Raw genomic sequence first — 24,635 nt, forward strand, 5'->3', positions numbered from 1 at the left:
ATTTAATATAATTTCAGTGTATTATTTATATACATTCAGTATGTTATTTACATTGATACCTGAAAGGTGAGTGAAAAAGTAAATGAAAAATAAAAGTATAATGTAAAGAAAAAATGGCAAGTGCTACTCCATTAATGTTTTCCTGTATGTCGTGTTGTCCAGGATTGGTTGGTATCCCTCCATTGTTCCTTTGTAAACCAATTGATTTTTTTAGCTTGAAAACTTGTATCAGAATTATTTTTAAATTCATGATTATTATATTATCTTTGTAATCCAGTTTTTTTTTTTTTTTTTTTTTTTTTCCAGAATGTGTCCAGATATTCTGCTTCATTCTTTCTGGATCAGGATGAGCCCTTTTGATTTGCATGCTTTGATCTATTTTCAGTCACATTCAGCTTGAACAAAATTCAAAATTGTTACTCCTTGTTGGAATACATATTCCCTTGTCTCTGTCTCCTTCTATTTGGCATATGACACCCATTCACCCATATATAATATAACAACCCTTCCTGTGTGTGGTCTTATCTTTTAATAAACATAAAATATCTAAATTTAGTAAAGAATTTAGAATTTTATGCCTCTTTCTTGCAGAGATCAATCTTGACTGGCATCTGATTTTTGTGTGAATTCTATGTATGTTCTCCTTACCAACACAACTTAAAATCTTTACATGTTGGGAGAAATTCACAGTGTAAGTTTTGCAATTTGCAATTTCACGTGAAGAGATATGAGAGGTGTCCTACAGTAAAGGCTGAGTTGGATGAAACACATCTTACACTCACGGGGATGGAATCCTTTCCTGTACAGCTCCTATTTCCCTTCCAACAAGCGCATTTTAGGAATGTTATTCGAGAGAGATCTCTTTAACCATCACAATAAGCAGAAGGAAGTTAATGTATACTGAATACCACCCAGGGCCAAACATTATATATTTGATATGAATTAATTTTTATAAAAATCTTCTGAGATTGTTTTCTTACTGTCTTTTTTCAGTTACAGAAACTGAGGTTCACTGACTTACACACACTTGTTCGTGTTCACACCTGGTGCAACCAGGAGCAGAATCTGTACCTGACTCCAAATCCATGCTCTTTCTACAAAATTTTGCTATACCCATTCATTATACTCTCTTTGCTAAAAGTGGATCTCCTGAAGGATTTAGAATAAAATCTCTTAAACTACCTTGGCTACTTCTATCGGCAAAAAACAAAAAAAACAAATGAAAAACAAATCACAAAAACTTATTTTTACCTGATTATTTTTTTCATCTTACTGGAAATCAACTTAACACACGCTGTCTCCCCAGTTGGTAGAGGAGTGAAGGAGATAGATCCTAAATTATTTGGTGATGAAGCAAGAAAGAATGTCCAAAGGAAAATTAAAAGTTTGCCAAATAGTATTAGTAATAATTTTCTTTAGGGAAACATGATAAAACTGGAAAAAAAATTAAATTAATTTATGCCAGAACATTGGCTCTCCACTTCATTGAATCTAAAAAAAAAAATCCATTTTAATTTATAAATTTTCTTAATAATTAATCTACATTCTGAGATTAACTTTTAATGTCTTATGAGAAAGGTGGATTTCTGTCATACCGCTAGAGCCATATCGAACTAATAATACTATAAAAATAAATCAAAGGCTAGTTGTCCTTTTGGAGAAAATTATTCTAGATTTTGCCAATTATTAAAATAATACATTTTTGTAAGAAAATTTTAAAAATTTGCTAGAGCACTTGAATATTATAATATTTTGCTTAATATAAATTGCTAAATTCTGACTATCTTTCTTCTGTGCTTTCTATAAAAGGATGATACTTCCAAAGATGTTGAAAGGCTGAAATATATGTTGAAAATTAAAAGGAGCTTCACTCTCCCTGGCTTCAGTCCATCCTCCCTACAACTGCTAGAATAATTTTCCTTAGACAATAGAAAGAATAGAAAGTATCTCTATTTCTTTTACATCACCCATCACTGCACACACATTTTTATGCAAACAAAACATGTTTCTAGTGAGTGACATTGACAAATAATAACATTCAAAATAGATATTTGATCAAGATGAGACTTAGGATATGTGTAGAATTGAATGTACTAACTCAGATGATTTTGAAGCCATCAGCAATTTTACCTTAACTTCTCATTGAGGAGCTACCCTGTATCTCAATTAACATTCTGTTACAGAACAATCTGAAGTTTATAATGTTAGAGTTTAACTTTGCTGGGGGAAAACAAAACAAAACATCATCCCACTGAGATGTTAAAGCAGAATTCATTTGATATAGTTCCTACACAAAGGAATTCTATTTCCTATCATTTATTTTATTTTATTTTTTTAATTTTTTTTTTCAACGTTTTTAATTTATTTTTGGGACAGAGAGAGACAGAGCATGAATGGGGGAGGGGCAGAGAGAGAGGGAGACACAGAATCGGAAACAGGCTCCAGGCTCCGAGCCATCAGCCCAGAGCCTGACGCGGGGCTCGAACTCACGGACCGCGAGATCGTGACCTGGCTGAAGTCGGACGCTTAACCGACTGCGCCACCCAGGCGCCCCTATCATTTATTTATTAATACCTATGAAAATGTAAATTAACAGTTATATGCAAGTTAGCACTTCAAAAAAAGAAATAGGAAAGTTAGACATGGGCTTTGGTGGTTTTACTTCATTGGAACTTCTCCCAAGTTTGCCTCATTAAAATATCTTCTTGAAGGGCTTTTCGGATTTAGGAGAAAATTCAAATGAAGAAGTATGTTTTATTATTCACTGTGGTATTTCCACTTTAAAAGATATTAAAATGTATTGCACCATGATCCAAGATAATATTTTGTAAGACTGGCAAGCATGACATTTAAGTTAACCCATCTGATTATATTATTATAAGGTTGACTTTCCATTTTTAAAGATATAAAAAATGTGTGTGCATAACGTATATTTATTTCTCACAATATACTTGACGGTTACTTTCTGACCTTCAACTCTCACACTTGCAATTAATTAAGATTCTTTTCTTTCAAACTCAAGAAACTCTGACTTAACAAATTGATTGGAGAGACACTGGGTTACTCACATCAAAGTGAGTAGAACATGATCTACAATGTGTTGTAAAACATGACCAATTCTAAGGTGCCAGGTAATGACCACAGCCTCCCCAGGACTACGCTGGCTTAAAGTTCAAATTCCAGCAATGGAGTGTCCACATAGCCTGGTTTGGATCACATGGTTGCCTCTTACCTAGGAGAGGGCAGGGCACTTTATGTCAAACCGGTTCCGGTGGGGGAAAGATAACTCTCCTAAAGGATACTGAGGTGCTATTCCAACAAACAAACAAACAAACAAACAAACAAAGATGGAGTGGGCATTTGGAAACCAAGAAACAAACAAGTCTCCCAAGTTCATTTTTCTTTTACTTCAGCATTGCGAGATCTGCCTGCAAAGTAGTCTCTGAATAGAGGGGGTCTCATTCTTATTCTTGCCCTCTGTGTGTGTGTCTGTGGTTGACTAATGTGGGTCATCATCCTTTGGCTGTAGATATGAGAGAGGGAAGCCGTGAGGTTCCCCCATGGATGTGCAAATGAAATCACCAGTCCATCTAAGCACACCCCTGCCAGTCAAGAGCAGACTCAGGAAAATCAGTTAATAAGATGGATTCTCCCAGCAAATTAATGCTCAGTAATAAGCACATGAGGAAGCCCTAAGGGTTGGGTTTAGTTTACCAAACAGTATTTCCTGAGTCTCATAAATTGCGCTCTTCCTTCTGACGTTGGAATGGAATAAAGTCAAAGGAGAGTAGAGAGAAATTATTTTAACTTTCCGTGCAGTACACAAATTAGTGAGACTCACATGCTCCCATGAATATTAAAAGTCCCGTCGTATTACTCAGCAGTTACTGGCAAATTATTTGGTTCTAGATTTCAACATTATCACTTCCTGCAGGAGTTTAGGATAGAGTTTGTCAGTATTCTTGGCAATATATTATGCACACAGGGATTTGAGGCAAAATGGAAAAAAAAATTAGCTTTATTATGCAAAATTTCCCATTGAATAAATCTACTCAGACATAAATGGAGAAACTAGAGGCCTAAACTGTTGCCTGTAAGGTAGAGAGGTAGAGGCAGGGTGTGTGTGTGTGTGTGTGTGTGTGTGTGTGTGTGTGTTATATGTGGGTGTGTGCATAGTGTGTGCTGGTAGAAGTTTCCTTTTCTATAGAATCACAAATGCTTGGAGTCCCCCAGAACACCTTTCTTCCTTGGACCAAAGACTGATGAGCACGAAGAGGTAGATAGGTAAAATGGTGATGAAGCAAGAAAAAATATTTCTAAAATTATTAAAAGTAGGGATTATAGAAAATATTTTCCTTTCTTTCAAGCTGTGTAATTGGAGATTAAGCAATTTTGAGGCAGGGAAGGAAGATCATAGTGTAGCTGCAACAGCAACGCAAATGATTCTGTATCACCTTCGGATCTAATATTATTGGGGTCCCTGGGAAGATGGGTAGAAAAATGGCAAAAAGGAAAAGGGGGCAAAGGGGCTCTCAAATTGAGGAGAATAAAAGCTGCTAAATGACTCTGCCTCTCCCCACCCCCAAATATGTATTCAACCAAAAATAGTGCACAGAGGCAAAAGCAGTGTGAGATGTTTTGTGCTGCCTAGACATTTTTGAAAATAAGCCTGTATTCATATAATAATTGTTGTGCTCACTTAGGCAGTATATATACTAAGATTAGAATGATACAGAGAAGGACAGCCTGGGTGGCTCAGTCAACTGAGCATCTGATTTCAGATCAGGTCATGATTTTGCAGTTCCTGGGTTCCAGCCCTACATAGGGCTCTGTGCTAACAGCTCAGAGCCTGCAGCCTGCTTCAGATTCTGTGTCTCCCTCTCCCTCCCCTTCCCCACTTGCTGTCTCTTTCTGTCTCTCAAAAAAAGGAATAAACATTGAAAAAATTAATTAAAAATACTGTTAAATTGAATTATTGAGTTGGGAGGTCATAGGTCTTTTAGATTTGATTTCACTAGTGACTGAGCTATGTTATGGGGCATATGGATAACTCAGTTGGTTAAGCATCTGACTTTTGATTTCAGCTCAGGTCATAATCTCACAGTTTGTGAGATTGAGCCCTGGGTTGGGCTCTGCACTGACAATGTGGAACCTGCCTGGGATTCTCTTTCTCCCTCTTTTGCTGCCCTTCCCTGCTCTCAAAATAAACAAACATTAAAAAATGTATTGATACATGAAAGAAACCATTCAGGCCCATACTTGTACCACGTAATGCACTTTATTTTATTTTAATGTTTATTTATTTTTGACAGAGAGAGACTGGGAGAGACAGAGTGTGATCAGAGGAGGGGTACACAGAGAAAGAGGGAGACACAGAATTTGAAGCAGGTTCCAGACTCTGAGCTGTCAGCACAGAGTCCAGCATGGGGCTCAAACCCATGAACTGTGAGATCGTGACCTGAGCCGAAGTCAGATACTTACCTTATTGAGCCACCCAGGTGCCCCTCATGTCACTTTAACATTAAGTGTATATTTTTCTTTTCCCATTTAGTTGCCTAAACGAGATACTTCTCTTATTTATTTATTTATTTATTTATTTATTTATTTATTTATTTATTTATTTTTGAGAGAGAGAGAGAGGAAGCAGGAGAGGGGCAGAGACAGAGGGAGACAGAATCCCAAGCAGGCTCCACACTGTCAGCACCATAGCCCGAAAGGGGCTTGAACCCACGAACCGTGAGATCATGACCTGAGCCAAAACCAAGAGTTGGATGCTCAACCAACTGAGCCACCCAGGCACCACAAAATGAGATATTTCTCTTAACTCGAGGGGTTACTTACTAAATTCTATACAATATACAGTATTTTCCTTATTAAAATACTTTCTCCTAACAAGTATGTTCTTGTAGTGCAATTTTGTGAAAACCCGAAAGAACTGTAAAAACAAGGAGAACTTGCTGGGGTAACCTAGAAAACAGAATTACAGCATGCACAGAACTGGGTGGCCCTGGCCCACAATTTTGAATCCTGGCTCTGCCATTTCCTTGCCTTGAGACTTTGCAGAAATGACTGAATCTCTCTGTGCCCTAGATTAATTATCTGTAACAAGGCAGTAATTATACCTCTCTTGCTGGGTGATGGAGCTCAGTAAATAAACTAAAGAAAATCATGTGGAACTCTGTCCATAATTAATAATATTAGCAAGTTAGTCTGAAATGTCCTTTTCGTTGAAAAGAAAACGAGGTAAAACTCTATGCTAGTAGCAACAGAGGCTGGCCTAACTCCCAGACCTAAGCAGACCCCAAGAAAGGTTTTCTTTTGACTTCACATCACAATCAGGACAAAGTGAAGGTGATACCTTCAAGATCAAATTCTCCACGATCATCAAAAACTTAAAATGTGCCCTAGTTGTACATTGACTAGATAAAAGAGACTGTGTGGTAGGACTTCTTCCCCTCAGCTATTCCTCACCCAATTTCCACAAATTGTGTTGTGATAATGAAGCAAGTGCCACAGCTGAGGATGACCTTTATTATGGGCTGAGACAGAAGTCCCCAAACAAACGGTTTGGGGAGAAGGACCCAGGAGGGACTGGCTGGCTCTCGGGCCACGGCCAAGGCTGTAGACATCTGTCTTCTTGGAAGCGCAGGTGTATTCAGAGCAAGGGGTCCCCTTCTCACATTTGCAGTCACCCACTGGGAATTCAAATTAAATTAGGTCTCACTTAAATTGGAGTGTTTCCCATTACATTAGCATTGGTGCCATCTTGCCAATGTTTGCCAATTTGCTAATTAATAATAGGAAGACTTCAGTAATAGTAATGGGATGGTTAAGTCTTGTTTTATTGCTGTTGGATTGACCTAGAATGAGTCCATCAAAGGGTACTTCTTGTATGTGTGTTCCATTCTTATTCTGACAGGCACATCTCAGTTGGTAAACTTAATCCACCACTAACAGTTGTTACTGCAATGACTTTTCCACTAATCCGAGGAAACAGAAATTTAAAAAAAAAAATGTGTTTCCATGAAACTGACTTGTAAACTCCATTGTTTTCCTGATTCACTTATGCTGAAGTATTGCTCAAGAATGGTTTGTCTCTTTAATAAGGAGCAGCGAAAACAAAAACAAAGCTTCAGAGAATTAACGTAAGAGAAGGATAGTTCTTTCTCAGGAATTGTGGTTTGAGTAGCTGGACTCAGGCTGAAAGTAGTTAACTTTCTAAAGCTCTTTCACTTCTCCATTACACAAAGTTTCAAGTATATTCAGAAACTGAAAAAGAAAAGCATCTGAGCTGGAATTAAGTAGTATAACTTCGGGAAGTCGGAGCTAGATAGTTTCGGCAGTATCTTGGATTGTTTTATGTGACTTCAGGTTCAGCAGATGCTCCCGGTTTTCTTTAGGTACGTCTAGGATCACAGATATCTGTGGATCTCACGCTCCTGTTATACATCTCACAAAGAGGATCTCCGGTTGGTCGTAGCAAAACCCTTATTAAATGGATGAACGGAATACTTTTAAATCTGCTTAGTCTTTAGACATCTGTCATGCCACTGTACAATTTAATTGCCACACAATTCGGATACATTCATTTTCCATTTTAATAGGTTTGAGAAGTCAGACATGTTTTTCATCAATAATTACTCAAATCCACAGGAACTAAAAACAGATTTAACTACAAATCCACGTATCTCCGAACTACTACTGGATGTGCATATGAACACAGCCAATATCATCATCATCACAGTAGGGTTTTCTTTCATAATCTAGTCCACCTAGAAATGAAGTAGGCTCACAATTTCCCATCATCTTAAAGGAATGATCTGTTTAAAGAACAGTTTCAAGTTTATATGTTATTCAGATTGAACCATTTACTGAGTTTCAGGAAGTATATACACCTCTTCAGTCCTATTGACAAGTTCACTGAGGCCAACAAGGATGAACACAGTATCTAATCAAACAGGCTAAAGAACCAAGCCCCTATACAACTAATGGGAGCAATGTTACAAACTTACCCCTGCAGATGCTTTTCCCCCAGGGAATACATATTTCAATCAACATATAACACCACTGCACCAAAAGTGGAGTCGCTGAAATTGGGAAATCACCTCTGCAAAATATGACAGCGATATGCTGAAGAGAGTTTCAAAGAAGGGCGCATAATCTGTCTGCTCAATCTCATGCCGAGGAAACTGGAAGTTGTGTTTGGTTGTGTCACACTGGCTTCTCAGACGTGGTCAGGATCTTAGCTGTCACAAGTCTTTTCCTCTATCCATGCCACAGGGAGACACTGCCGGGCACAAATAATGGAGTAGATGGTACGCAGTTGTGCAGACGCAAGCCACGGGAAAAAGAGAAATGAGGGCCCTCCGCCAAGCTCTCCCTCTGCCCGTACGCTCTGCACGTGTGTGTGCTTCTACTGATTGACTTTCTTTTCTGAGGAGAAGCCTATGAAAGACAGCAGGAAAATGTTTCAGATTAAAAACTGAAAATTCATTTCTTTTCTTCTGGCTTAAGGCTAACATAAACATTGAAGCTGGCAGGAAAAAAAAAAAAAAAGAGAGAGAGATTTTATTCATGAGTTCCCATCAGTTTACACGGAGAAATCAAGGGGCGGGAAATGGAGGGCTATTATTTTAAGCATTGACATATGCTTACCACTTTGTGAAATCAGCTGTGGCCTAGTTCTACTCACGCCTGAAGAGGAATAGTCGGTACTACTTCGTATCCTTGCTGGCATTTTGGTGGCTCAGGCATTTGCTTGTGAAAGTAAGTCATATATGATACTATGGGGTTCAGTACGTAGCCCACAGAATGACAGCTGTCACCTAAACTACTTTAAGTGTGGTAAAGGGTATGTTATTGTCAAAGCAATAGAAAAGATCACAGTTCTTAAGATGTGTTAATGGCCCATGACGACCAATATGAAAAACACGGTATATTTTAGTAGGACTACAGGAAAGCACTATAGGGAAGACAAAATCAAAGATCTCCTCATGGCAACAGAAAAAATATATGTAACTTTTAAAATATAAAAAAATAAAGTATATACAATTATATAAATTTCAAGAAATAAAGTGTTTTCCTATTCATGATAACAATTTTGAATATATTGAATGTTTTATTTTTGCTGGCCTGCATTTGGTATTTCAAATAAACAAACGTTTAAATGGACTCACTAACAGTTTCCTTTCCAGGTTTAAAAAATATTCTTCTAAGCATGGCGGCCATTACATTAAAAAGGTATCCAATATGTTAAGAACATAAATTTGGACCCAGAAGCATAGTCCACAGATCTAAAACAATCTAAAGTTTAGATTTAATACATTAATGATATCTTAAAACATTAAGAAAAATTAATTCTTCTGTAGTTTTTACAGCACTCTTGTGAAATAGGTACAGAGGCAAGGGTCATTATCTCCATGTTTTAGATGGAGACAGGTTGTGACCCACGAGATAATCCATGGCAGAATGGAAATCTGAACAAAAGCAAAAACAGGTCTTCAGTTCCTTGAAGAGAAGGCAGAGTGTCCCCATATAGTGAATGTGGAAGAGACTTCTGTCATCAGACTTGGCTCCACAGTTCTGATGGCAGGGCAAGAGAAATGGCACAAGGGAATCATGGGTTCTCACAGTGCTAGACAGTCTGCTTTGCCTTATTCGTTGGTAAAGAATTCTACTCACTAATGTGTGGCTTATTATCTATTAATGGTATGTGTTACACTCCATGCTTTTATGTTCACAAGAGTGCATGTTAAATAGCATGATGCTGAAGTGATCTGAGTAGAACCCAGAGATCTTGGTGGCAGAGGCCATGTCTGACTCTACATCAAGGATTAGCTGAATCTGAAGTCCCCTGAGAGGAGAGGGTGCACCAGTGCAGCAGAAAGGTTAAAAGGATTGAGGGGACTTTGCTTTCTCTTTCTCTCTTTCTCTCTCTTTTGAAGACACAAAACTTAATTTCATAGAAATTTTGTAACTCTTACATTCTCAGTGCGAACTGAGCTGTAACCCACTGCCCCATGCAGAAGTGGGCCAGTCTTGGGAGCAGGGAGGAAGGGAGATGGTGGGTAGTGGTCAGAGCTCAGGCCCTAGGAGCCCTGTTCTTCCTCACTGCTGAGGGTTAGGGATGCCACCCTCTTCCCCTGTGCCCCTCTGGGATCCAGGAAGGAGAGCAGATGGAATCTTGGGCCTGGGACCTCTCCCCCACACTCCTGTCCCTTCAGGTTGGAGGGGAACTAAGGAATCTGGGGAGAGAAGGGGACAGAGAAGGCAAAGATATCAATCAAGAAAGAGGAGGATCATGCCCACTCACCTCTTAGAATGTGGGTGCTTATGCATCAACAATAAGGAAACCTAGGGAAGTAAACATTCTTCCCAGTTGAGACGCAATATGGAATATAAACCTCGCTTCCCTACAGAATTTTATCTTCCATTTAAGAGGTATATTGCAATACCTAGTGGAATTGTGACTAGTCTAGCCTTATTGTATGCATTTTTCTCATCTAGGTTCTATCTACCTACCTATATCTATATATAATGTTAACTAGAATGTTTAGTCTTTGCTTATAAATCAGTGTCTGCATAGGAATATATTTACCACCTGCATTTTCATATGTTCCTGTACATATAAATATACATTTACACTTTATTTAATATTCCCTTAGCAAAATCAGTTAGTTTACCAATAAGCTGAACTTTATAGCATTATAAAGTGAGGACACCTTATAATTTCTCCTGCAATTCTTCTCTGAAACTCCAGAAATGAAATAGGCATAAAACTATCTGTCTCTAATTGATTAATATTCTTTATTAACTCCTGGTAAGATAATTATGAAAGTAATATATTTAAAATTTTTTTTCACATTTATTCATTTTTGAGAGAGAGAGAGAGAGAGAGAGAGAGAGCGAGCATGGGTGGGGGAGGGGCAGAGAGAGAGGGAGACACAGAATCTGAAACAGGCTCCAGGCTCTGAGCTGTCAGCACAGAGCCCGACGTGGGGCTCGAACTCACCAGCCATGAGATCACGACCTGAGCTGAAGTCAGACACTTAACTGACTGAGCCACCCAGGTGCCCCAAGTAAGTAATGTATTTTATAAAAGAAAAATATTATTTTACCCATCTGTAGTGAAAACCACCCAATGTAGCCTCTAAGTTTCTTCTGTTTCTTACATCTCTTAAGTAGCTTTTACTGTTTACACTGGTTCCTGTATCTCCTCATATCACCAGGTACTAAAAAAAAATCCAACTAATCCAGCCGTCTTACCAATGTAAAATTACCAGTAATGGTTAGATACAAAGACAGTTATAAAAAGACACAAAATGAGAAAGATTCTGGCTTTCAGGACAGGGCCTTAGAATTTTTTTAAGTAGGGGTGCCTGGGTAGCTCAGTCAGTTAAGCTTAGGTCTTGATCTCAGGTTCATGAGTTCAAGTGCTGTGCTGGGCTCCCTGATGATAGCACGAAGCCTGCTTGGGATTCTCTCTCTCTCCCTCTTTCTCTGACTCTACTCTGCTTGCCTGTGCATGCGTGTCTGCTCTATTTCTCAATAAATAAATAAATATTTAAAAAATGAATTTATTTAAATAAAATATATGAAAACGACAACACTACTATATTTTAATGTATAGCCAGGGGTTGTCCATATTGCTCAGTGGTTACAATGTGGGCTTGGGAGCTAGACTGCTCGGGCTTGTCTATGTTGTAGGCAATAACCAGCTATGTGGATTTGGACAAGTGACATTACGTCTCTGGTCCTCAGTTTCCACAATTATAAAACAGGAGCAACAGTGGTACTCATTTCATAGGGTCGCTACAAGGTTTTGAGCAATCTTGTGCCAGACACAGGATTAGTGATATGGGTTGAATTGTGTCCCCCCAAGAGATATGTGTAAGTCTTAACCCCTGGTACCTGTGAATGTGACCTTTTTTGGAAACAGGATTTTTCATACAGAATCAGGTTAATATGAGATTATACTGGATTAGCCTAATCCAACATGACTGGAGTCCTTACAAGAAGATGAAAATTTGGACACAGACACAGATAAGAGGGAAGACAGCCATGTGAAGAGCAAGGCAGAGATTGGTGTTCTGCTACCACGAGCCAAGTACATTCTGGGGTTACTAGAAGCAGGAAAAGGCAAGAAAAGAGCCTGCCCTAGAGGATCTGGAGGGGGCATGACCCCAACACCGGGATTTCAGACTTCTAGCCTCCAGAGTGTGAGAGTATAAATTTCTGCCATTTTTAAGCCACCTAGTTTTTGCTCCTTGGTTATGGTAGCCCTAGGAAACGAATTCAGTAAGTGTTCAGTTAACGAGTTATTATTAGACTTTAGTAAAGGCCAATTATAATAGTTGGACTTTGATCTTCTGTATTGTAAAGAAATAATTATGTTTTCTCACAACACAATCTCACATGCCTACATTTCATGTCTTTCCAAATATGTAAGAATTGAGCTCTAGCTCATTAGACAAAGTTCAACTCTGCACCATATGAAAAATTTGGAAGGTACAGAAGTGACTGGCAGGCAAAATAGTTAGAAAACATAGCCTTTTTGACATTTCACAAGGAAGAAACAAAACATGTTTTCAAAGTTATACTAACTCAACTATGTCATAATTGTTCTAGAAACATGGAAGTCATTTTGCATCCCATTCTGATAACAGATGAAATGAAATTAAAATGTTCTCTGTAAAATCACATTTCTTTTTTTTTTTTAATTTTTTTTTAACATTTATTTATTTTTGAGAGACAGAGAGAGATAGAGCATAAGCAGGGGAGGAGCAGAGAGAGAAGGAGACACAGAATATGAAGCAGGCTCCAGGCTCCAAGCTGTTGGCACAGAGCCTGATGAGGGGCTTGAACTCACAAACTGCGAGATCATGACCTGAGCCAAAGTCGGACGCTTAACCGACTGAGCCACCCAGGCACCCCTGTAAAATCGTGTTTCTAAACAGAAACTGTAGCCCCTTAACATCTGTGTACTTCAATATATTAAAATCTAGTGCTATGAAGAGAGAAAGCCAAGCAAGTCTTAAATGTCTTGAAAACCTTTATTTAAATCTTTAGTTTTTGAAAAAAGAATTTTCTTTTTCTGTGTGTGCATTCTTTTTTTTTTTTTTTTTTTTTTTTTAGAGAGAGAGAATGTGCATGTGCAAGTTGGAGAGAGGGGCAGAAGGAGGGAGAGAGAATCTTAAGCAGGCTCCACACTCAGCACAGAGCCTGATGCAGGGCTCAATCCTATGACCCTGGAATCGTGACCCAAAATCAAGAGTCGGGTGTTCAACTGACTGAGCCACCCAGGCACCCCAGAAGACTTAATTTTCAATGCGTCCCAAAGCATTCTAAAATAACCAGAGACAGTAACTGAGAGCAACGATGGAAATTAGTTTACTCAAAGACTGTTCAATAGACTAATCCTTGGCCAGGAAGTCCTTCATTAGGTCTACACTTATAGAGGGACCTGCTGTGGTCCTCCTCTAGCCATCTCTCTCCCCGGCCTGAGTCTGCTTTCTTCTAGAACAAGCTGTTGGTACCCACATGCAGATCCCCAAATTTCCTGCCCAACCGACCCTATTTCTGCTTCTAGGCCTCATGTGGTCCTCTTTCCCAAGCCTGAAGTCAAGGGGTGCTGTTGTAGCATAATGAGGGGTATATGGATGAAGCTGGGATGTGCAAACGGGCTGTACTCAAATTCACACTCAAGACCCCTCCCACTGGAAAGGTGGGAAGAGAAGGGGATGGGCCATGGCTCAGGTGTTCCTGTGCCACTGTTTCCTGGAACAGAACTGGTTGGAATATGAGCATTTTAAATTTCACTCTGCCATTCCAGGTATATTTATCAGTAGGAGGATAGACTATAATAGCTTCTACGCTTGATTCATGACACTTAAATATTTAACATGAAGTATGCAGCTCTCCATGTATTCTTGCCTCAGGCCCTGGGAATGTTAAAGGAGGATCTAGTGGTGTCAGAGCAATTTAATCACTCATTACCCACTGTACCTTTGAAAAATCACAAGGCTACTGCTCTACAAACACTTCATGCATAGACATCAGAGCCGCTATTTCAGGTTAGATGATCTTAAGAGGAATAATTATAAGGAGCAAAATATAATGTGCTATATATATTGCGGTAAAAAAGTAAATTTGTCAGGAGTCACAGGAAATTAATAAAAAACTGAGAACTAGGGCAATGTACAAAGCACACATACAAATTAGTATTAATTTAAATACCATATTTCTGAAAGGATCATTTTCATTTAAATACAAGTAAATTACTTACATAGTTATTATATGAATAGAATTTATATGAGTTTTAAAAATACTTTCTGGGGTGCCTGGGTGGCTCAGTCGGGTTGAGTGTCCGACTTCGGCTCAGGTCATGATCTCACAGTTTGTGAGTTTGAGCCCCGCATCAGGCTCTGTGCTGACAGCTTGGAGCCTGGAGCCTGCAGCCTGTTTCTGATTCTGTGTCTGCCTCTCTCTCTGCCCCTCCCCCGCTCATGCTCTGTCTGTCTGTCTCTCTCTCAAAAATAAATAAACATTAAAAAAATACTTTCTGTTTGTAATTTATCAGGAACAGAACCTGATTTTCCACTCATTTCTCCTTCCATTGTTTGATGGTTGGTATTTATAGCCCAAAGAATAGGGTATATTGGCTAGCAGTATATTCCTGAATAGTGAAAGATAAACATATTAGCCATATAGTAAGACAATGAGTACTATTATTTTAAAAATCTGTATAATAAAATGATTTCTAAACTCATATTTAATAATACCACAAAGCTACTTTTAAGAATTTTGAGCAACTGGGAGCACCTGGGTGGCTCAGCTGGTTGAGTGTCTGACTTTTGATTTCGGCTCAGGCCACAATCTCATGGTTCGTGGGATCAAGCCCCTGATTGGGCTCTGCGCCGAAAACTTGGGATTCTCTCTCTCCCTCTCTTTCTGCTGCCCCTCCCCAACTTGTGTGCACATGCTCTCTCTTTCTCTCTCTCTCTCTCAAAATAAATACACAAACATTTGAAAAAAGGAATCCTAGGGGCACCCTGGTGTCTTAATTGGTTAAGCATACAACTCTTGGTTTTGGCTCAGGTCATGCTCTCATGGTTTGTGAGTCTGAGTCCTTGCATCAGGCTCTGCAATGACAGTGCAGATCCTGCTTGGGATTTTCTCTCTCCCTCTCTCTCTCTCTCTCTCTCTCTCTCTGTCCCTCCCCTCCTTGTGCTCTCTCTCTCTCTCAAAATAAATAAATAATATTTAAAAAAAAAAAAGGAATTCTGAGAAATTGGGTTGGACTTACAAATCAAAAGGAGCTTTCCAATTAAATGAAATAAAAAATAAGAAGAATCACCACTGAAATTAAATAATGGCACACGAGATGTTTTTGTTCTTGTTTTTGTTTTTTGACAAGAGTGATTCCAGAGCTTTTGCCAATTTTTATGACCTGGCTTGAACTTTAAAATAGCATCAGCTTTGGAAGCTAGAAGAGGAGCAACAGAAATCAAAAACAGGTAGATTTCTGAGTAGGGAATTTCTTTCTATGGCCCGGCCCGTGATCAGCCCTCTTCTCTGCTACAGAGAAGCCACAGTTAGCTGCAGAGCTGTGTTGGTATGGAGAAAGAAAGGTTTCAAATGGCAACACATCCCATCAGTTTCTATCAGGGCTGCCCAAGCATTAACTCGTTGATAGCATTTATTATGTATTTCACCTTGCATTGTACTGTGTCTTTTATCTATGATATGCAAAATACCAAATGAGTAGCACAAATAACATATGTTACAAGTGCATAGGAAGAAAAGACTATTCATGGTTAGATTCTAGTCATATAATTATCCAAGTTAAAGCCCCCATTCTCACTTTAAATCAATCATTTTAGAAAATTTTAATATAGTGAGAGGGGGGTTTTCAAGAGAACGATAGGATGTGATTCAAAGATAGGTTTTAAAGTTCTGTACATTTGGAATCTCATCTCAGGGCTGATTTTTACCAACTGCGTGATTTAGGCATGCTACTTAAATTCTCTAAGCCTCAGTTTCCTAATCTGTAAAATGGCATAATAACAAAACCTATTTTATGGCATATTGTGAAGATTTAAACAATGTTTTAAAAATACTCAGGTTGCAACATAACAGAGGTTTTTTTTTTCTTATTATAGTTTTATTTTTAATTTTTATTTTTAATTTTTTTTAACGTTTATTTATTTTTGAGACAGAGAGAGACAGAGCATGAATGGGGGAGGGTCAGAGAGAGGGAGACACAGAATCTGAAACAGGCTCCAGGCTCTAAGCTGTCAGCACAGAGCCCGACGCGGGGCTTGAACTCACGGACCGCGAGATCATGACCTGAGCCAAAGTCAGCGGCTTAACCGACTGAGCCACCCAGGCGCCCCTCTTATTATAGTTTTAAATCTATAGACTGTCACACAACATATTATACACCACAAATTTCATTATGTTTCTTCCCAAGTAGACAAAAATCTGTGGGTCTTGCACACTATAATATTCTATTTTTGCATAATTTTATTTAGTTTCTGAAGGTCATGACAATTCATTTCTATTTTACATAATTATTAAGTTCTATTATATTAGTCCAAGAAGAATCTAGTAGTGATATATGAATGGCTTTATGATGTTACTGAATTCTCTATGCATAATTGTATTTTCTAGTGATTAAACTCCACCTCAGAGAGAAGATATCTTTAATATTCACTCTGGACCAATATAATATGAAGTGGAAAATTGTAATTGGGTGGCAGTTCAGCTATTATACAACAATGGGTTTCCAAAACACAGACATTATACAACAATCATTATGGTTAATAGTATGCCATTCTAATAAAAGCTCTCTGTTATGGCTGGAACCCAAGGACTTCATTAAAGCCAAGGGCTATATTCATAGTAAAAAGAAAAGAAAAACAAAGACCCACAGTTTTCTGATAAATAACTAGACATTTTATTATACAGCTCTCACTTTTTACCTTCTTTTTTTCTATAAGCCTTCTGTAAGCTATGGCATTTGCCATTCCTAGTGCTGCTGGGTACAGATGTCCAGGTTGTATAAAGCACAACTCTTTGTTGTAGGGGGCTACATTTGCAAAGACTGCCATGAAGAAGTCTTTGGACTGTGAAGTATACAACCTGGAAGACTGCATGTTATCCCTAGCTTTCTATTTCCACTCCATAATGGGCTCCTTATACTAAAAACCAGAGTTCTATGATCTCAGATCTGAACTAAATGAGATCAAGTTTCAAGTATGACCTGAAATTGGAATATGGCTCGTCTTCAGCTTTTGTGGATAGATTAAAATCTCTGGAAATTAACAACATAGAGTCACAAGTGTGTGTCACAGGAGATTTTTAAGCATGTAGCAGGCATGGCTGACTTTTGATGATATGTGATGAAAATAGAGGTAAGATTATGGTTATAGCACAGTTTATATAGCCCATTCCTAGATGGCCTCCTGAGACCATAGAGATAAGTAGTAGAAAGTATGGCAGATTCTGGAAAGAAGAGGAGAATGGTAAACCAAAGAAAAGTAAGATAAAAGAGTAGTTAGTTGTGAGTACTTTCTAGGTGCCTTTTTAGGTTTTTTCCAGTGTACTTAGAGGTGGGTGTTGTGGGCTACCTTGGCCTAAACTTGAAGTCTGACATTTAGTCACTAGGGAACACAGTTCTGAGTCTTTGTTTCCTCTGTCTGTCTGCCAGTGACATTTAAAACATCTGTCTAGCAAACTCAACCTGGAAGAGTGGATGTGCATCTGCCCTTTGTAGTGGAATCACAGAGCTTTGTTGTTGTTGTTACAGTATAGCTCTACTTGAAGTTTTCATTTCTAACCCCAGATGGGATACTGACTCTGAGACTGGAATGGGAACAGAAGCCAGGACTGAGATTCATGCATTTCTGCATTTGAACATTTTCTTTTTCTGAAGGAGTTCAATTTAACCCCAGGTGCATCAAATTAGAGTTGTGTATGCAACACAACTTTAGAGAAGGCCCTCCCTGAGTACGAATGAATGTATGTTGAGTAAACATCCCGAAAAGACCCCATTAAAATGTAAACATGAAAGAATGCTCAATACAGCTGTGGTCTTACCATTTGCCTTGTGCTGCACATCTGGCGGAAACTGGTCAGGAGCATACCACTGATAGTCTGGCTGTGTGGAACAATACAACATTATTATAGCAATATGGACTTCAAACAAAACATAGAGGCGCATTAAAAATATAATTATACTATGTGGCTTTTATTATGCAGGCAACACAAAAGTAATTTTTGTCCAAACCTGTTGCCAATCACGCTCATCTCTCTTACCTCCGTCATCACTATTACCATCTCCCAACCCCCCCCTAAATCCACACTGTGCACTGTGCTGGCCAGAATTTCTCGTACTTTGGGGTTGTGTCATGGTGTCTTTTGTTTTTTTTTTTTGTTTTGTTTTTGTTTTTTGGTTTTTTTTTTTTGAAGCAGATGTGTTTTGGATATCTGCAGAAGTATAAACACTTCTGTAAAACTTACTACAGCCCATAAACAAAACAAAGCAGTTTACCATCAATAAATACTATGTTTAAATCCCTCACACAGGAGGCAAAAGAAAGACCAAGAAAACAATCACAAGCTCAACGTTTTCTGGTACAAGGAAGAAATCTAAGCCGTTAACTGCGGACATGGCTTGTAGAGGCTCAGGATGGTGAAGCAGGGCAGATCTTTCTCTTTGTAGTGTTCCTCCGCGGAAACTCTTCTCTAAATCACTCAGGTGGTTTAGACTAGAGAGGCAGTGAGAGAAAAGGGCAGACTTGGATTTGCCTTGTGGGATTTTCTTCTAGGTTTCACCAGTTAAGAACATCTAGATATTGAATATCAAGGAACATGTCAAACAAACTGCATTGAATAAATCATGAGCTATAGACCTGAATTTCAAGATTCCGTTCTAAGATGAGAGTCTCTGTATTGAACCACTTGGAACACAGCAATCTGAGGTTCACCTGCCCCTGAGGATGGTCTGTCTTCCTGCTGCCAATGCTCACCCCTGCCCCCCTCCTCCCCCAAGACACGGAGAATACAGACCTTTTGTTCTATTATTCAATTACCTCCAGAAAATAACTCCGGGAAATTTTCTCTAACAATGAGCCAACAGGGAGCATTTACAGGGCTGCCAGACCACTGAAAGTAGCCTTAAAGTTCAATTATCTGACAAGACACTAAGAAATGCTGCATTTAGTACAGTCTGACCCCACTTTACCCCCACTCAGACACCTAGACTCTTGGCTCCTTTTGGTCCACGAAAAAGCTAAAAGAGGAAATGAGATCACCTCTGTTTTTTATCTCCTCGTTTATTTTTAGATGTCTCAAATAACACGTAGGATAAGTGACGTGAGCCTCAGTTTTATATTCCAGGAGAGTTGCCAAAAGAAGGCAAATATACTGTAATTTTACAAACACTATCGCTTGTGTTTTAATTCAGGCTTAGAAATAAGCATAGAACACTAAATATTCTTTTTAAATGAACCCTGGGAGTTAAATTCTATTGTTATAGCAAGATCGTGTTTAACTGAATACTGTTTAACTGAATACAAGCCATTACATACATGACTCAGAATCTTTTTTCAAATACAGACCTTTATTTGGTGATAATTTTACAAGGTCTGGACCACTCCTCTTATAACTGATCAGGAAAGTTTGATGAGCTTTTAGACTAGGTGAATTTCTGCCTTCTTTCCATAAATGAATATTTGAAGACAATAGTCATTTTTACTTCTAGATGAGCTTGCCTGACTCATTGGCTTTATAAGTTAACCTTTCACAAGAATAATTCTACAATTTCCCAACCTGTAGGAGATAACTCCAAAGTACATTTCTGTCTCTTTCTGTTTCCCCCAATATTAATTTACTTCTACATTCTGAAAGCAAATTTAGGGAATTATACCTATGTTTGGGAATTCCAAGGAATGTTTCTGGTGAAGATTGAAAAGTAAGCAAGCAGGTAAAGAAAAAAGGAAATGGGGGTGGGTCACAGAAGTGACATGGGGCAACAACACAAAATGAAGCAAATTCTCAGCAGTGTGCTGTGTCACACCGGGGTCAACTAAAGGATGCTCATTAAATTCTGACATCCTTCTGCCACCCGAAGAGTCATTACCTCCTCCCTTGGGAAAAGGGCTTTGAGTTACACTCAAATACAAAACTATGGCAATCAAAAGAATCATGCTCTCCATACATGTTCTGCCAGGAAAATCCCAGGTAAAGGGATTCTCAAGATTCTTTGCATAATTAAAAACACAGCTAATAAAAACTAAGGAGGAGGGGAGCTGTCTGAACATTTCCAAAATGCAAAAAAATGTATAATGTTTTTTCCGGTATAAAGATTCTGTCTATGTAGCCAAAACACATATTAGAGACGCATCCAGACCATGGGGGAGGGTGGGTGGAATACCGCTATGGAGAAAGGAAAGAAGGGTGCTTTGGTTCTGACTTATTCAGGTTGACTGTCCAAATCAATTCCACTCACAAATAATTGCTCCACTATTCGTTTCATTTTGCCTGGGTAGACACAGTCACAGAGAGCAACTTAAGTGGGTCACTTTTTCTTGGATGCTTTAGGAATGTCCTTTTAATTGGAAAATGTCAAACCTCTGTGGCACAAATGTAGCAATGTCCACAGTAGTTCAACATAAGTTTATAACTGAAAAAGGCATCTCTCAGACTTGCTATATTCACTTTGCTTTTCTTTATAGACAAAAATGTCCTCTTGGAAGAGTCAGGCATTTCATTTAAAAGGACCCGTATAAAATGTTATATGTTCTTTCAAAGAATTACAGCTTAACTTGATACATTTCAGTTAATTCATTCATATCTATGTGTGGTCTGTGGGTCCAGCGTCCCCAAAAGATGATTATAGTGTAATTGACCACTGTAACTGTAACATAGAGGCTGGGATTAAAAGAGGCTCTTTCTGTGGAGAATATTACATGCTCAGATTACAGAGACAGACATGATTTCTTTTTTTTTTTAATGTTTATTTATTTTTGAGAGAGACAGGGCATGAGCGGGGGAGGGCAGAGAGAGAGAGAGGGAGACACAGAATCCAAAACAGGCTCCAGGCTCTGAGCTGTCAGCACAGAGCCTGACGTGGGGCTCAAACTCACAAACCGTGAAATCATGACCTGAGCTGAAGTCGGACGCTCAGCCGACTGAGCCACCCAGGTGCCCCTGAAACAGACATAATTTTTACCAAAAAAAAAAAAAAAAAAAAAAAATACCAGCACTTATTAGATAATATAAGCACTTGTATGTTGAAATGCAAGCTGTTACTTACTGGGTGCTTATGTAGATCTTGTGCAGTCCCAGGGTCTGCCAGTGTGCATGGATCTCGCAGATGGAAATTCAAGCCACAGTTACAGATTGGGAAATACATCTGAGGAGGATAATATTGTCCGTTCACTGGAAGTGGGTAGAACTGGGGAGCCACATTGACACTTCACTGATACTTGCTTCGTACAACCACAGGTTTGGCTTAAATCTTAAGGTTTAGTCTAACTCTTGCATAATCCTAACTTGACATAGTAGATGTATCAATGTAGACTCTGGACTGATATAGATAAGGCTCGTGGGTCAAATTTCACTTAGGGTGAAACTCTAATTAGCTTTTCATTTTGAAGAAGTTGGAAACACTTGAAAAGAATAGAGTTAACATGATGTTTTTGAGTTATCTTCAGAGAGGATCCTTGCTTAAGAAGAATCAGCGAGGAAGCCATAAAACAAGTGTTCTTAAATTGTAGCCAGAGATTCCTACAGCATAACTAAAGTCCAGAGAGGAAATCAAGAATTAAGAGAAGAAATATTCGTTCCTGAAGGCTACTAGAGAACCAATGGGACAGAATTCTTCAGTGCCCAAGAAGATACTGTATTTTCTCAAAAAAAGGCACAAATAATTGATTTAATTTTTGAAATGTAAATTGTGTAAGCAATTGCAAAAAATACCAAGGAAATATATTTCCCAGGTGTTCGTGGGTCTGTGAAGAGATCTCCATTTGTATGAACACACACTAAGGCTTGTGCTACTGCTAACATGTTCCAAAAAGCATGTGTTTTTCATGCACATTAGGGTTGAGAAACTTTGGATGTGCCTAAGCATTATGTGTCCACTGACATTTTAGTTGATAAGGAAAAGCATGGGTGTTCTGGGCCATCTTTAGCAGAGCTTGAATATGTCTTTAATTGGAACCACAAAGAACTGCTGTGCTTGGAAATACATGTGGGGGTGGAACATAAGGTTACCATTTCAACTATGACAAGAAGATTGTTGAATTCAGGTCAGGAGCAACATACCTGTTTTAACTGCTTTTCGAGTTTTTCTTTCTCCATCTGACAAGCTTTTATCTATGGACAAAACAAAGACATCTGTTTGTGAAAGAGTTCACATGGTTTGTTCTAAAGTTACTCTTTACCATCTTTTTAAATGTTTACTTATTTATTTTGAAAGAGAGAGAGAAAGCGCATGCAAGAGAGAGGCAGTGAGAGAGAGAGAGAGGCGGGGGGGGGGGGGCGGGGGGGCAGGTAGAGAAAATTCCAAGCATACTCCACACTCAGCATGAAACCCGATGCGGGGCTTGATCCCATGCACCGTGAGATCATGACCTGAGATGAAATCAAGAGTCAGACACTTAACAGACTGAGCCACCAAGGTGCCCCCTAAAGTTACTCTTGCCTGACCCAGTCGTCAATGACCTGCTCAGATGTCAAGGGGTGAAGCACTGATAGCAGCAATGCCAATGGTGAAAACAGTCAAGTTTTGGATTTTCTAGAAGTGTACTGGTTCTATCTTGAAATTCCCAAATGAAGTTTCGGAAAGTTGAATACAGTTTTAAACTCTTCTCCCTATTTGTTGAAAGTATTGTAAGTCTAAGTTTTAGGTTGATATACTGAGATATAAATATCTAGAGACATAGGAATAGATATAGATACAGAAACAGCTTCCACTGCCAATTGAATGTACTGGAACTGGTCAGCTGTACACTCAAAAGCTTCCATCATAAATGTTAGAAGTTGTACACGTACTTAATCCATGCCAGGCACTGATCTAAGTGCTTTCCATATAGTAACTCACCATATCTTCCCAGTGCCTCTGTGTGATATTTAAATATTATTATCACTACTTTGCAGATGAGGACGCTGAGACATGAGATGTTGAGTAACTTGTTCAGAGTCACACTACTGTACTTTCTGGCTTCTCACTGTTTAAGACCCAACCTCTTCAGTCAGAGTCACCTACTCTGGATTCCTTCAACCTCTGACACAATGAGAGAAAGCTGTTTTTTCTTGGACTCATTAGTCATGCTATCATCATCCCTCCACAGCACGGTCCACAACCCTGTGAGGCATATATCCCCACTGAATGATACCATTCCAAGTCTCACCTATCAGGATTATTCTCTACTTCCTTCGTCCTCCCATTTAACATTATACATTTTCTGTGTGACTTTTTATAGTCCGATGTGTATTGTGCACAGTCAACTTTCATTATCTGCGGTAGTTATGTTCTAATAAAGTCACCATGAACACTAAAGTGGCTAACTGAACCAGTGTTCCTAGAGAAATGCAGGGTTAGGTTCCTATGAGCCTCTGATCATACCATTTTTGTTAACCGATCAATATATAATTTTGTTTTATGCATGATTCTGTTAAAGACATCTCACATACACCGTTGATGCATTAACATTGAACTCTTGGCCTACAGCACTATGTTAATCCCTAACCAAAGCTTATCTAGCATGTGTCTTTTCTCTGTAAGGCACAGCGCAGCCTTCCTGTGCCAAGGAACACTAGGTAGTACTTCAGCACTACGTTCGAGGGCCATGTTAAGCAATGAAAGAACCAACAAAAAGAACAAGAATGAGAAAATGTGACACAAAATAAACCATAAAAAGGACATTTTTTATAGTCTGAGAGCCAAATCGAGGAGGCAAGGATTTATTGGACCTCAACTGGGAACAAGCATATAAGGTGACTCAAGTTTTTCACTGCATGTTCACAAATGACTTTAGGTGGCACTAGTATTGATTTTGGTGTGACAAATACACCTTCATGAGTAGGCAAATTCGCAAACATGGAGTCCACAAATGATAAATATAGACTATATATGTCCCCCTCATTGTACTGTGAGTCTTTAATAGTAGCAAGGATCATTTTTTTATTTCCTCATAGTATATAACAAAGTGCCTTGCAGAAAGAAAGTGAGCATCAAAATTAAATTACAAGGAACTAAAGGTGGCATGTTAATTGTACAACTAAACTCTATTTAAAAACTTCCCCTTCCAATAGACAAAAATCATTTGTGAAATACCTGTGATCCATGACCGAAGCTAGATGTTTTTGTATAGATTGTTTTCATTTAGCCCTGAAAACAACGTTGTGATGTCTATGAGGTAGGAACCATCATCCATATTTTACAGGTGAGTATAATGAGAATTAGTAACTCACCTTTAGAGACAGAGCTTTTAGAATTATAAGAAATATTTTAGAGATCATCTGGTTCAACTTTGTCATTTTACAGATGAAGGAAGAAAAAGGAAGCACAGAAAAGTTGGAGAAGTTGCTCAATGTCATTCCTGATTGTCAAAGCGGGCACAAAC

The 24,635-nt window shown here is 38.7% G+C and overlaps 1 protein-coding gene across 3 annotated transcripts in view; it reads right to left on the reverse strand.

The window, feature by feature from the left end:
- Positions 1-7,524: 7,524 nt before the first annotated feature.
- The window catches only part of TNIP3 (TNFAIP3 interacting protein 3), a 92,400-nt gene continuing 75,289 nt past the window's right edge, over positions 7,525-24,635 (reverse strand). For 2 of the 3 annotated variants that reach the window (XM_060654266.3, XM_081795567.1), the window contains 4 exons: positions 22,333-22,383; positions 21,320-21,418; positions 18,100-18,160; positions 7,525-8,445 (listed from right to left, as the gene is read on the reverse strand). In XM_060654266.3, the coding sequence (XP_060510249.2) occupies positions 8,414-8,445; positions 18,100-18,160; positions 21,320-21,418; positions 22,333-22,383 (243 nt within the window). In that variant the 3' untranslated portion in view covers positions 7,525-8,413. The other variant, XM_060654267.3, reaches the window with a different exon arrangement.

Source organism: Panthera onca, chromosome B1, assembly GCF_046562875.1.
Source record: "Panthera onca isolate mPanOnc1 chromosome B1, mPanOnc1 haplotype 2, whole genome shotgun sequence".
NCBI lineage: Eukaryota > Metazoa > Chordata > Mammalia > Carnivora > Felidae > Panthera > Panthera onca.